At 39.3% G+C, this 13,676-nt stretch overlaps 1 protein-coding gene across 1 annotated transcript in view; it reads left to right on the forward strand.

Annotated features, from left to right (window-relative positions):
* Nucleotides 1-13,676, forward strand: part of galnt17 (polypeptide N-acetylgalactosaminyltransferase 17) — a 42,650-nt gene that overhangs the window by 10,829 nt on the left and 18,145 nt on the right. Inside the window, exons 3-4 of the mRNA XM_012872500.3 lie at nucleotides 858-1,024; nucleotides 10,907-11,081. Coding sequence (XP_012727954.1) covers nucleotides 858-1,024; nucleotides 10,907-11,081 — 342 coding nt within the window. The remainder of the gene's footprint in view (nucleotides 1-857; nucleotides 1,025-10,906; nucleotides 11,082-13,676) is intronic.

The following is a 13,676-nucleotide window of genomic DNA, read 5'->3' on the forward strand; positions in this document are numbered from 1 at the left end:
GCTTGAAGTTTTTTTAATGTTTTTTTTCTTTTTAAAGGTAAACATTATATTTAAAAACCTTTCAAGCGCTGTGTGTTTAACAGCGCTGGGGGCTTCATCGATGCTAATTTGGCCACAATGGAAAACACAATGTCATATAGACACCCTGTAATGAAGAAATATGATGATATTTTATTATTTCCAGATTCTGTGGCAAAGCATCTCATGACATCCTTTGTCTCTAAACCCCATCAGGCTTTTCTTAAACTGAAAGCAAAGTGCAGTTCAGTGAAGTGTTTACAATGGAAAAAAGTGGGTGTCTAATCTTGTTGCATTAAATGAACATGTATAGTAATGGATTGGTCAGTTTTTGACCAGTCCATTAGGTGTCGATCAAGGAAAAATGCAATGATTCGTTTTAAATCCGAGGTTTTTATTCAAATGAAACCCTTGGATTCATCACACATGGGAAATCGAATTATTGATTAAAGCGGTAACACGGAAAAGAAAAGGAAGACATCACCGCCTCCGCGTGTGCTAAACTTAGAGCTAAAGCAGCACCTTTCCTCTTTGCTCTTCATTAGAGCTGTTTGAGCAGCGGTGAAAACAGGCCTCCTGTCAGCAGCAGGCACACACACACACACACACACACACACACACACACACACACACACACACACACACACACACACACACACACACACAGTGAATACGGCAAAAGAACCCACGTGATGAGGCCTGCACAGAAAGCTGCATGTTTTTGCCTTCCCTTTTCAAGACGGAGGAAGTTTGGTGTTTTAAAGCAGCAGTGAAGGATCAGATTGTGCAGAACGTGGGATTTGTCCTAAAATGTCGCCTGTTTGCTTTTCTTTCTGCAGATGTAGAAAAGTCAGCTACCCCAGAGACCTCCCCCAGATCTCCCTCATCTTCATCTTCGTGAACGAGGCCCTGTCAGTGATCCTGCGCTCCGTCCACTCGGCCGTCAATCACACGCCGGCTCACCTGCTCAAAGAGATCATCCTGGTGGACGACAACAGCGATGACGGTCAGAAAGAAGCAGATTTACATTTTGTGGTGTTTACTTTTGGAGGCTAGCAAAATTATGAGATTGATGAATATAATCCGTCTTTAAAAGTGTTTTTTATTATTATTATTATTAAATGCTCAAACTGGGACTGGGGTCAATAAAATGAACTAAAATAACTTATTTTTGCCGGAAGCATCAACGTTTTAAAATCAATAGTATTCAATCAGATTTATTCTCTAAAAAGACATTTTGTGGCACGTAACATAATCTTGCGCTAAATTAAACAATTGTTTTCCATTTTATTTTTATTGAGGTTTTTTTTGTTTGCTTCAGAAATAAAAGGAATGTTATTGGCACTTATGAAAACATTTTTATTAACTTAATCATTAATTAACTTATTTAGTTCATTACTTAAAATATTTCTTTGAAAACAGTCCTTTGTGATATGAATATTACACCCACTGACAACAATAATATACTGTTGTATTCAATAAATTCAAAATACCATTCAAAGTAAATCCTTTTCAGTAACTCAGTTCCCTGTGAAACACATTATATGGATTAATTACATATGGACTGATGTTTAAGACTTGGTTTCAGTTAATTGTGTTGATTTTCTGCTTACAGCTAATGAAAACGCAGCATTTAAGATTGGGATATTACACCAGTCCAATTAAAAAAAAAACTTAAAACAGAAATATGGGCTTCGTGAAAGGTATGTTTCATACCTGCAAAAAGTACTTTTAATCTGACAAAGTTGCCTCGCCCTTTGATTGCATCATGAGACTCTTTGGGAAATGCTTTAACTTTGTGTCTGAAGAGGAGTTTCCACTGCAGCGACTGATGGTGTCAGTGCGTCTTTCTCCAACAAAAAGGCAGATATAGACGGAGCCCTCAATGGGATGTCACAGGAGAGATGTCCCTGTCTTATTTATGGGGCTCGGCTGCGACGCCGGGCTTTCTGAGATGAAGGGACGGAGATGAAACCGTTGGAGTAAACGGGAGAACAAAGGCACAAGAAAGACAGAGAGAAGGCCGTGGAGTGAAGAGAGCGGAGGGAAATGACAAAAGGCAAATTAAGAGGAAAGGTCAGGGAAAAAAGAGAAATAGAGAGGAGGAAGCATGAAATAATGGAAGAGCTGCAAGAACAAACCAGGCTATTAGAGAAAGTAGGGGGGGAGCTGAGAGATGGAGAGGCCCTGAGATAAATGAGGTCGGACAGACTGGAGGAGAGTGAGAGCAGGCCAAGCATATCCGGAAGAAATGGAAGCTGCAATCTACCAGAACGGAAAGCAAAGATGACTTTGAAGGAAACGTTGGGGGGGGGGGGGACACACGAGGCTGTCAGGGCAGGGAGGGATAAAGATACAATTATGCAATTACTGTAATATATTTTCAACAAATCCCAGAAAAGGGGTTAAAAGCAAAAAGCAAAACCCATTTGCGTTTGGCCAGAAAGTGACATGCATCCGAACACAGACAACGTTCACACAACGGCACGGTGATCTGAAAAACTGAAACTGCAAAGTTTGCCAAAGCTAAAAGTGCTAATACCTGACTGCTGTTTATTTCACATCGTGTTGGATATAGTTTCCTGTTATCCATTCTTAAGACGCTCTCCCATGTGGGTTTAGATCAAATGTTGACAAAATGCATCATAGCCTTTTATGGTTAAAAGTTAAAAATAGATTGGTGTTTTCAGTAATGGTATATTTATATAATGTTATAACACATAAAACACCTTATATACAAAACTATCCTTTAGTATTGATACACATCATTATCCAACGAGACATGCAGTAGGAGGTAGTTTTATTTTACACAGAGTTAAAACTAAATCTAATCAACGTTCAGTTAGGTACAGGGCAATATGTGAATGGAGTTCACTCCCAAATACTATCAAACAACAGAACACCCTCTATGGTTTCAAAACTTCACTTAAGAAATATTACCTTCAAAGAAATTTGAATAGTTCATGTTAATTTCATTAAGGAGATACTGTTGTATGTTACTTGTTAGCTTGTTCTTGATATACATCTATTTGGAGTAGCAATATTTTATTTTAATTATCTTTATTATGTATTTATGTTATTGTTATTATTATTTTAGTGATCAATGGCGTTAAATGTAAATACGTATAACATTTTGTGTAAATGTCTTGTGAGTGTAGTGTGTAACGTGATGTAATAAATTGTATTGTCACATGGTAGATTGGAGGACCCCAGGAAGAATAGCTCTTAGCTTATGCTGAAGCTAATGGGGATCCAAATAAAAACAAACAAACAAACAAACTTCTTATATTTTCAGTTTGGACTAATGCTTAGTCCTCAAACAACAGAAAGCAAGTCGAGCCAGAACAGGAATATCTTCATGTGTCATGACAAAATCGTCCTTTTAAAGAAACGTTCCACTTGAACAATGAATTTAAACTCAACAGAAACGTGAAACAAAAACATAAACTATATGTTAAATGTATTAGCTCAGCTATTGAGCATATTTTCTTATGGATAACATCTCACTAATACCTACAGGTGCTTAGACCCAGGTGCTTACAGACTTACTGCTATACAGACAATCTTATAGTTAGCTTTGGCTGCCACTATATACATCTTGTATTAAATAATACTACATATTTTTCAGTAATGTTTAGGCGTTGGTTGATTGTACCTGTAATACTTTATTGGTTGCTTTTCTGCATGTGTAGAAGCAGACTCCGAGGATGTTATCTTGCTCTCTCTTATTCCTCTACTCTATTTTTGTCACCTGTTTTCCCTTTTAGCATTTTGTCCCATTTTTTTCTCTTCCTTTCTTTCCCTTTTACCTTTTTTTGTGTCCATTGAACATGAAATAGTCCCAGATGGTGAAAAGCAGTAATGCTCCACTTGTGAAAGTAAAATCTGTTGGGCTCTTTTTGGCATTAAGACAACAATTCTTAATGTTACACCAACAGACAGGACACATTGGGGAAAAAAAGAGAATAAAAAGCAACTGATAGCAGAGGTGCAGAAACCTCCCATATTTATAGCAAAATTCTGCAGATTATGAAGAAATGTCCAGATGCAGATAAGCAGTGTTATAGTCTGGCCAATAAAGCGGTGGGAAAAACATATTTGGTGAGCACTTGCAGTGCAGTAGAGTCATGCCGGCATTCACACTGATTGTCAAGTTCTCTGTGCTCATTTAGCTCTTGCCCAACTTGAAAATGACACACTTCAATCCAAAGGACATGGGGACATCTCATTCTCACTTTATTTGATTTTATTAACCTCCTGTAGCATTAGCAGGTTTTAAACTTTGAATAGCAAAACATGTGAATTAAACATCAAAACCAAAATCACTACATTCAAGAATACTTAACCTGCTACTAAATAATTTGACAAAATAATACATTTGGTAAAGTTGCAATTTATGGTAATTTGTTTTTAAAGCAAATGGTATTTAATTGTTAAATTAACATTTCACCGCTGCATGTAGATATTAAAATAACATAATAACACAGTGTGCTATTTCAACTGAAATGCATTTCATTTTAGTTTTAACGCTAGCAATGAAGTAATCATGCAACCAAACATTTTAAATACTTTTTTAACAATTTAAATAAGACACTTCTTATCAATAAATCAAATTTACCAGAAAGTACATGTTCGTAAAGGATAAGCTCACCCGCGGTGACTCCTGCAGAAGCATAGAGCTTGTTGTCTGTTGTCTGTATCCTCAGTTTTACAGAGTGTCGCTGTGCTGATCAGTGACCAGGTGAGAGTCATTAGCCTGGGCCTCCTGAGCTTCCAGTGCAGGTAGTGGAACGAGAGCGCTTGATTCAATTCAATTCAATTCAATTTTATTTATATAGTGCCAGCTCATGAAACATGTCATCTCAAGGCTCTTTACAAAATAAAATTCAATCAGATCCTCCAGGTTGGTGAGAAAGTTTCCTCTCTAAGGAAACCCAGCAGGTTGCATCAAGTCTCTCCAAGCAGCATTCACTCCTCCTGAAAGAGCGTAGAGCCACAGTGGACAGTCGTCTGCATTGCTGATGGCTTTGCACACTGCAAAAACGGATCTAAAATTGTTCTAAAAGTTAGTGTATTTATCCTTGATTTGAGCAGGTAAATTATATTATCTGCCAATGGAATGAGTATTTTGACCCCTTAAAATAAGATAATTAGACATCCTGCACTTGAAATAAGATGATTGAGATGAATTGTTCCTATTTTAAGTGCAAAATTCTAATTCCATTGGCAGATCATCTTATTTACCTGCTCAAATCAAGGACAAATATACAAATTTTAAGAACATTTTACTTAATTCTAGTTCCGTTTTTGCAGTGCAGCAATCCCTCATACTGAGCATGCATGAAGCGACAGTGGAGAGGAAAACTCCCCTTTAACAGGGAGGAGAACCTCCAGCAGAACCAGAACCAGGCTCAGTGTGAACGCTCATCTGCCTCCACCCACTGGGGCTTAGAGAACAGCGCACCAGAGCCAGCTGGGAAACTAGAACTCTTCTTTAACCTTACACTGATACAGCTGTGGAAATCCTGGAGACTGTAAGGCAAACAGACTTAATCCTGCGTGAAGGATGCTTAAAAGGAAGACAGGAGAAAACCCCCAGGAAAGATGCAAGTCCAGTCATGTGAACACAACCGCCAGTGTTGGAAGACAGTAACGGGCGAATGTCTTGTGTCGCTTCTGTTTTCTCTACATTTTCCTTCAAAACAGCTTTAATCTTTAAAAGCGGTCCGGCTTTTCACTCACTTCTACTCAAAAACATTTAAAAAAGGCCCACCAGAAGGTTCTGAGAAAGACCGCTTCCTATTACAAGACACTGACTCGTTAGCTGTAGATCTTAGATGCGTTTTAATGTTGTGGTAAGAAAAGAAACACAGAAAGGGCGGTTGATAAGCGTGAAGCAGCTCAGCCTCACCTCCACCAGCTCGGCCTCGCTCGTTGCTGCCGGTTGGCTGAAAGCCAGCCATCCATCACAGAGAGACGCTGCAGTGGCTCAGAGGGCAAGGGAGACAAACATGTAATACCCACGACCCTCACCGCCTCAGCGAGCCTCCTACTGTCTTAGCCTCGCTCGCATAGCTGTGTGTGTGTGTGTGTGTGTGTGTGTGTGTGTGTGTGTGTGTGTTGGTATGCGTGGCATGTGGTGCCGTTTGAGGCAACAACAAAAAAAAAAACACAGGATTGGAAATTTCTTTGTGATCAAGAACGCGTGTGAGAACGACAGAGATAAGAGCCAGGAGAAAGACGGAATGAGAAATGTGTTTTTGTTTACGGCAATGTTTAAGTGTGTGTGTGTGTGTGTGTGTGTGTGTGTGTGTGTGTGTGTGTGTGTGTGTGTGTGTGTGTGCAGAGGAAAGCAGAGGGTGTGCTTGACTCCGGAGGGAAACGGCTGATGTGTTAATTCATAGATCAAAGGTGGAGCCGTAGACTCCCTTTGGTGTTGTTTGGAGTCTGCTGGAGCTAAAAAAAAAAAAAAAAAAAAAAAAAAAGCCCCACAGGGAACCATGAAAGTGGATTTCAGTTTCTCCTCCAGTGAATGTGTGAACTGGGTTATAACATTAATTCTTGCTAACTTGTTTGGGAAGTTTTCCCATTTTTTTTTTTGTTTTTTTTTGTCAGGAGTGGATGATACAGAGCTGCAGTGATGAAGGATGAGAGAAAAACAGAAATAATGTCCCGGCGACCTGTGCTGATTTACATGTGTTAGCATTTTCTAAGCAGCCATTTTAAAAATTCTTCATTCATTTTTTTTTTTGGTCTCTTAACTTAGACTTAGACAACTTTATTTGTCATTTTGTATGCACAAAGTGCGTACAGAACGACATTTCGTTTGCATACAGCTTGAAAATTACAGTGAATTGCAGTAGATTACAGGATAAAGTAAATTACAGGATAAAGTTTACAGGATAAAGTTTATAGGATAAAGTGCAGCAGTGATTTAACAGTACAACAATTGAAATGTAAACAATGCAGGAGAAAGAGACTGTGTGCGATCAAAGTGTACAGGTGAGTATTTCTTAAAAAAACATTCGTATGTGCAGAAATGATTTGTGCACGAGTGCATTTTAGAGACTGAGAGTTCGGCAGCATTTGTGATGCTGGATAAGGATGCAATGAAGTAAATGTGCAAATTTGCGAATGTGGTACAGAGTCCAGTTTAGAGCTTCAGCAGTTTAACTTAAAGGGACCTAGTGACATATTTGACCATAAAAAGAAAGCACCACAAACCATGTATTCATTGTCATGTATAACATTATATGGCAAGCGTTCGTCCTGATAGTCTTTTCTGCAGACACAAAAGACACAAAAGTGCTTCGTTTACGGACAAATAGAGCAATAACAAAGTATAAAACACAGAAATAAAATATTATAAGCCAACAGGCCTCGATGGTTTGACCGGAAAACCTTTGCATGCAGCCAGAGTTAGCTACAGACGTAGAAATCCGTAAAGCCACAATGAGCGATTTGTCTACGCTTCTTTCCCCGTACACGCCATAAATCTTAGATCGGCACTAATATCGGCTGACCGCATCCTTTTGACTGTCCCGAAGACATTTTACAAATCCAGAAGAGTCAGAGGCTTTGCAGTGTTGGCTCCTAACACGTGGAAGTGATCTGCCGCTGTGTGGCATAAAAGGCTCAATCTGTTGCTCTTTTAAAAACTTGTTCAAAAACACATAATTGTTTTTCTTTTACTTTTAACCTAGTGTGAGCTGTCATCTAGGTCTTAACCTTTTTACCCTTTGCATAAATCTTATTCCTGTGATCTCTCTTACATTTCTGTACAGCAGTTTGGTCACCTGTTGTGTTGTATCGACGGCGCTTTAGAAATAAAGTGGTCTGGTATGGTTGGGTACGTCCTTGTTCCGGTTAGCTGCCTAATTCTCTTTTTTTCAGCAGGGCGAATCTTAACCTTTGCATACTTAGCAGAGCGTTGCTGTTTAAATGTAATCAAAAGCCTATGTGTTCATGTCGGATTCCCCCGCAGGGAACGGCTTAATGTCTGAAATCCCTGTCCCAAATGCTCTGCTTTCCATTAATCTGTCTGCAACTGAATGTGTCAGTGTTCTGGGTAAATTATCTTGCTGCGGCTTTCCTGTCTCAATTTATACCTAAATGTGACACGGTCAGACTTGCCGTCTTTCTGCGATTGCAATGCACGTGCACCACCATCTAATCAGTGGTAAAGATGTCTAGGATGTCAAAGCTGTCTGTAGGAATATAATTTAAACATTAAAATGTGTTGAGGGATCCAATCTTTCATTTGGGTACATTTATTCAGATGGGGAAATAATCTCACGTTAAGATTTTCTCTTGTAATTCTCCTTTTGAAGAGTAGCTTTAAGAAACATTCATTCAAAAATAAAATGTCATACCCCATTAAATAGTCAGTTTTATTTGTTTTTGTGAGTAAAGGAAAGGTTGGGACACTTTTCCTTTACTAAAACTGAGAGTATTGTCAAAAAGTTGGGACACCTTATATGAAATAGCTGTGGTTGAGACCCATCTTGGAGCCATTTTCCACTCTATGGTGTTGGTCTGGTTGGAGTTTGTTCCTCTCATCCTAACAGCTGTCAGATGTTTTTGGGGATTTGTGTTTAGATCAGTTCGGAAGCAAACTGTCTTCAGATCAGTTGGTTTTAGAAGTCCAAAGGACAAGGTAGAAACGGTGAGGTGATCAGGCTTTTACAGTTGCTGCCCCGAGACTCTGGAACCAGTTCCCCCCGGATATTCACACTGTTACAGATATCGCTCTTTTTAGGTCTGAACTCAAGACATATCTGTTCAGGCTGGCTTTTATTACGTAGCAGTGGTGTGACAATTTCATTATTTTGTTCCTTTGTACCCTTTTTAATTTTATTGTTTTCTATGTTCTCTCTTTCTATTGTATGTTGTGATTTGACTCATTTTGGACACCTGCTGGTTGTTGTAAAGTGCTATATAAATTAATCTTGATTGATTGATTGACTTTAAGCCACTCCACGCAACCTCAAAAGGGTAAAGATCTGGGCTTTCACTTTGCATTCCTTAGTTTTAAGCAAGTATCAAGGTGTGAGAGTTTGGAGCAGGACCACACAGGTTCTTGGGACCAGGGATGAATATTGTAATGCGTATAGTTAGACAAACCCGATATGCCAGCCGCACACAGAGCTATGATTCCTTTAAAAAGGTTTATTGAGGAAAGGATGAATTCTGGTTGCTGGTGAGACCAGCTGGCTTAGGCAGGAGATGAGAAAGTACAGATGGTGACGTGAACTGAGCCAGGACAGGAGCAGCAGGCAGGATCGGACTGACCAGGACCCTGCAGGCAGTGGCAGACCAGAACCAGAGATAACGGCAGGAGCTGACCAGAACAGACAACGGCAGGCCGAGGAAACACCAGAACAGGCAGAGCAAGCAACTGGAACTCACGGGGAACAAAGGCAGACATCGAGCAGCAGTGAGGGCTGAACCGATAGAAACACAGCAGCAGTGCACATGAGGCAAGACGGGACGATCTGGCAGGGATGAGTTGGTAGAGGCAGGCTTATCTAGACAGGGGAACAGGTGAGCAGTTGTCAGTAATGAATGGCAGCAGGTGGAGCTGATCAGGGCTAATTGACTGGTGACTGAGGAGTGGAGCTGATTGGGTGGTGACAGATGGCTGTTGGCTGATGGGGAGTGGAAACTAATTAGTACAGAAAAGTCCAAAACAAAGCAAACAAAGACATGAGTAGATGAGATAGTGAGTACATCGGTAGAAGGATGCAGAACTGCTATACAAAAGGTTTGGAGGAAGACCAGAGAGGAGATTTATGGATGAAGTTAAAGAGGACATGAAGGTAGTTGGTGTGAGAGAAGAAGATGCAGAATATGGAGTTAGATGGAGACCAATGGCTTGCCGTGGTGACACTGTGAGCCAAAAGAAGAAGACCCTAATGGTCCGATTGAGTTGCTCATTCAGTTCTCCATCCAAAGGCTCCAGGCTCTTAAACCTGGTGAGTCTTACCACAGCAGGAACTCAGATGGGAGTTTTTATGATGATATTGAGGAAACTTGCCTAGTGTCTCTGGAAAGAGACTTTCCTCACTAGCAACCTATGCTAACGGCTACTTTCTCCTCCATGACTTCTGGCTCTTGTTACTGAACTAAGTAGTTTTATTGGCTTGGCTGTAAGCCCCAAGGTTATTGTTTGCATGTTTGGGCAAAAGCACCCTATGAAAAAAATCATTTTAACACAAGCACCCAGACTATTTAATAAACAAAGCGTGAATGTTTTATGCAAAAAATAGAAAACTAAACCACCTGAAGGAGCACTTAGTCTTGATAAAATACTCTCTGTAGGGCTGAAACTTTAATATCACCTAATCTGATGGATGGCAGTAGGCAGAAACAACAGTTCCTGCCATGTTGGCCAGGAATAGTAGCCCTTTTCCTTCCAAATAATCACCTTGGGTTAATCATTTACTGATTAACCCAAAGCTCTGCTTTAGCTTTTAACCTTAAATAATTTAAACATTTCTTGTTTGAACTTGCTTCTTCCTGCTTTTCTACTAAGACCTTTCACACAACTTTCCACCAAAGGTGGCGGGCGCTGCAGCTTTATTAATGAACACACTGATGTAGCAAATCTTTTGGATCTGATCACCAGGTCAAAGTGATCTGACAAATTTCTTTATTGTCAAACATTGTATCAAATGAAAAACAGAGCAGAGGTTAAACAGTTTAATGGGGATATTTTTGCCATATTTTTAAGCTGCTGCAGCTCCATATTATCTTCTGTGTTGCAAAGTCGTATTAGTAAGATCTGACTGTTTTTATTTTGACTCTCATTAGCAGTCTTAACTCTCTTCTGTCCCATTTCACTGGATACATACAGACCTTCATAAGCCGTCTTCTCTTTGGTCCACAGAGCAGCTGAAAGGACCTCTGGAGGATTATGTGAACAAGCGCTACCCCGGGCTGGTGAAGATCGTCAGAAACCAGAAAAGAGAAGGACTGATCCGGGCCAGAATCGAGGGCTGGAAGGTGGCGACGGCGGAGGTTACCGGATTCTTTGATGCCCATGTGGAGTTTACTCCTTCATGGTTGGTACTTCCTGGATCAAATCCCCAAAAGAGTTAACAGCTCACTAATAAGAAATATAACATTTAACACAGGTTAGTTTAAATAAATCTTTTATCCGGTGTTATTTAAAACCCATGATTGTTTTTTTTTTCTCTCTAATCCCATTTTAAATCCCACTAATTTGTAAACGATTTAAAGCAGGGGTGTCCATTTGCGGCCCTTGGAATGATTTTTTAGGGCCCCCGACTGCAATTCTAGATTGATTAAACTCACTGACACAAGTGTTTTGATGCAGATGGAAACTTTTTCCCCTTTTTAAATACGGCCAAATTATTACAAACAAGTTAAAGTCTCTGAAAATGTGCGGTGCAACACAAAGTGAATGTCTTTTAATAACCACATTTTTACATCCTCTTTAATTTCATAGTAAATAGGACCACATCTATCCAATGATTTCTACTCAAATGCAGACTTTGGTGCACCACAATCTGCACTGGACTATTATTTTTTTAAATTGGCTAAATACAGGAAGCGTTTTCAAAGAAAGACCCAAATCCTGTTTTGATTGATGAAAACAGACAAAAGGTTTTTCAATCGAGGCCGAAATAATTTACAAACTGTAAGACCATCTTTTAATGAGGTAAACACACAAAACCCTTTTTAAGTTATGGGTCTACAATGATTTACACATCCCCTTTCTACAGATATCTATTTTTCGCGGAGCAGGTAAAAGAAAATCACAATGTACTGTTTGGGTAATTTTAGTTGTTTTATTTTTTTATTATATTTTTGGCCCTCAAGTACTTTTCACTTGACAATTTTGGCCCACCCGAAGAAACATTTCAACACCCCTGATTTAAAGCCGATGCAGGGAGGGCAAACAACGTTTAAGCACAGCCCTTTAAATCAGTAGTGTCCAATTAAGACCCTCATCAGATGTACCATAGCTGATTCAATTGGCTGATTGACCTCCTCTGCATGACATCAAGTTCTGCAGAGACCAGGTTGCTATTCTTCAGTAGATTCAGATGTTTTCGACCAACAAACTGCTAAAACATTTACGTTTTACACATTTACACATGTTTTGTTCTGCTTCCAAAAGAAATCTGTGTATTCACAGAGCACTGTTTAAAGGAATACTTACACTGAAGACTGGACGATTAGCACCATGAAGAAGAAGAAGCTTGTGAATTGATTTAGACAGCACTGCTATTCAAAGGCGTTGTAGAAAATGTGATACTTTGAGCCGCAATATCACCAGATACACATTGAGCCGTGACAACAATGGACGTTTCTCATCCAGATATATAACTAATATCCAATTAATCAGCTACCCATAACTTTTGACACACAGCCTGCACGTTTTTGGATTGATTTTGTTGTTTCTGATCAGGGTATGCACAGAGGGTGTTTTACTTTTGACACATCTGACACGCTGCATTGCATCTGACAGCATGGGTGACCTGATCTCAGAGCTGTTGTGACAAGCCTCATTACCCATCGGCGTTTCTCCATGAGAAGAATGGATGCGTGTTCACTGTCTCATGTTGTGACACAGGAACGGGTTTACTGAGCATGGTGAATGATGATATGTAGGCTGTAGGACAAAGACAGGCTTCCACAGATTTCATAACTCACTGACGTCTCTGCAAGGGAAAACTTCTAATTTTTAAAGAAAAAAAAAAGAAGAACTCTTGAGTGCTTGACAAATTATATTATATATTAAATTAGATTATATTACCAACCTTTTACGTATTTTCCTTCTTGTAGTCTGAGATCATCCGGCCAAAGGCTGGTAATGGTTCCAGGAACTAATTTCAGGACCAAAGGGGTTTGGTCTTTTGGAGCTTTGGCCCCCAGACTGTTGAATGCGTTGCCTTCATCTTTGCGCTGTCTTGACTCTGCTTCTTTTAAGAAGAGTTAGAAAATGTGTGGAAGCCTTTCTTTGTCCAATAGCCTATACATTATCATTCACCATGTTCAGTAAACTGCTTCTATTAAGACGCAGTTGAAGACCCATTTGTTCTCACTGGCTTTTAACTAGTTTTCAACTAATTTTATGCTATGATGTTGCTTTTATGCTACTTTATATTTTTATTTTGTGTTGTTGTCAGGTTGTTTTTATTATGAAGCACTTTGTGTTTTTTTGTCCTGTGAAAGCCGGTATATGAATAACTTATTTATATGTTCTATCAACCAATGGAAAACCAAAACAGCAGCTGCTTATAACATGGTTCACATGTAATAGGTGTAGTAAACAGCAGTCAGAACCAATTCAGTTTGGAGAACCAAGTAAATAACTATCCAAGGCTTGAAACTGTCCTGTATTATAGGATGACACCATTGTTGTGCAATTACACATGTTTTTAAGTTATTTAAAGCTTATCAAATAACTCTTTGTCTTTTAGGTATACTCCAGTGAATATCAGCTCAATTAGCTTTGATTTTAGGACAATAGTTGAAAAAGTGATTCGAGCACAGGCATTTTTCTAACAGCAAACTGTACTCATATGGAATAAATGAATGACAACTTCTCTTCAAGTATAATAATTTATTAGCAGAATTTATTCAATTTATTTCCTAAAACAAATCTTCTCTGCTAGGCTAGTGAAACT

The sequence above is a fragment of the Fundulus heteroclitus genome, chromosome 18, assembly GCF_011125445.2.
Source record: "Fundulus heteroclitus isolate FHET01 chromosome 18, MU-UCD_Fhet_4.1, whole genome shotgun sequence".
NCBI classification, from domain to species: domain Eukaryota; kingdom Metazoa; phylum Chordata; class Actinopteri; order Cyprinodontiformes; family Fundulidae; genus Fundulus; species Fundulus heteroclitus.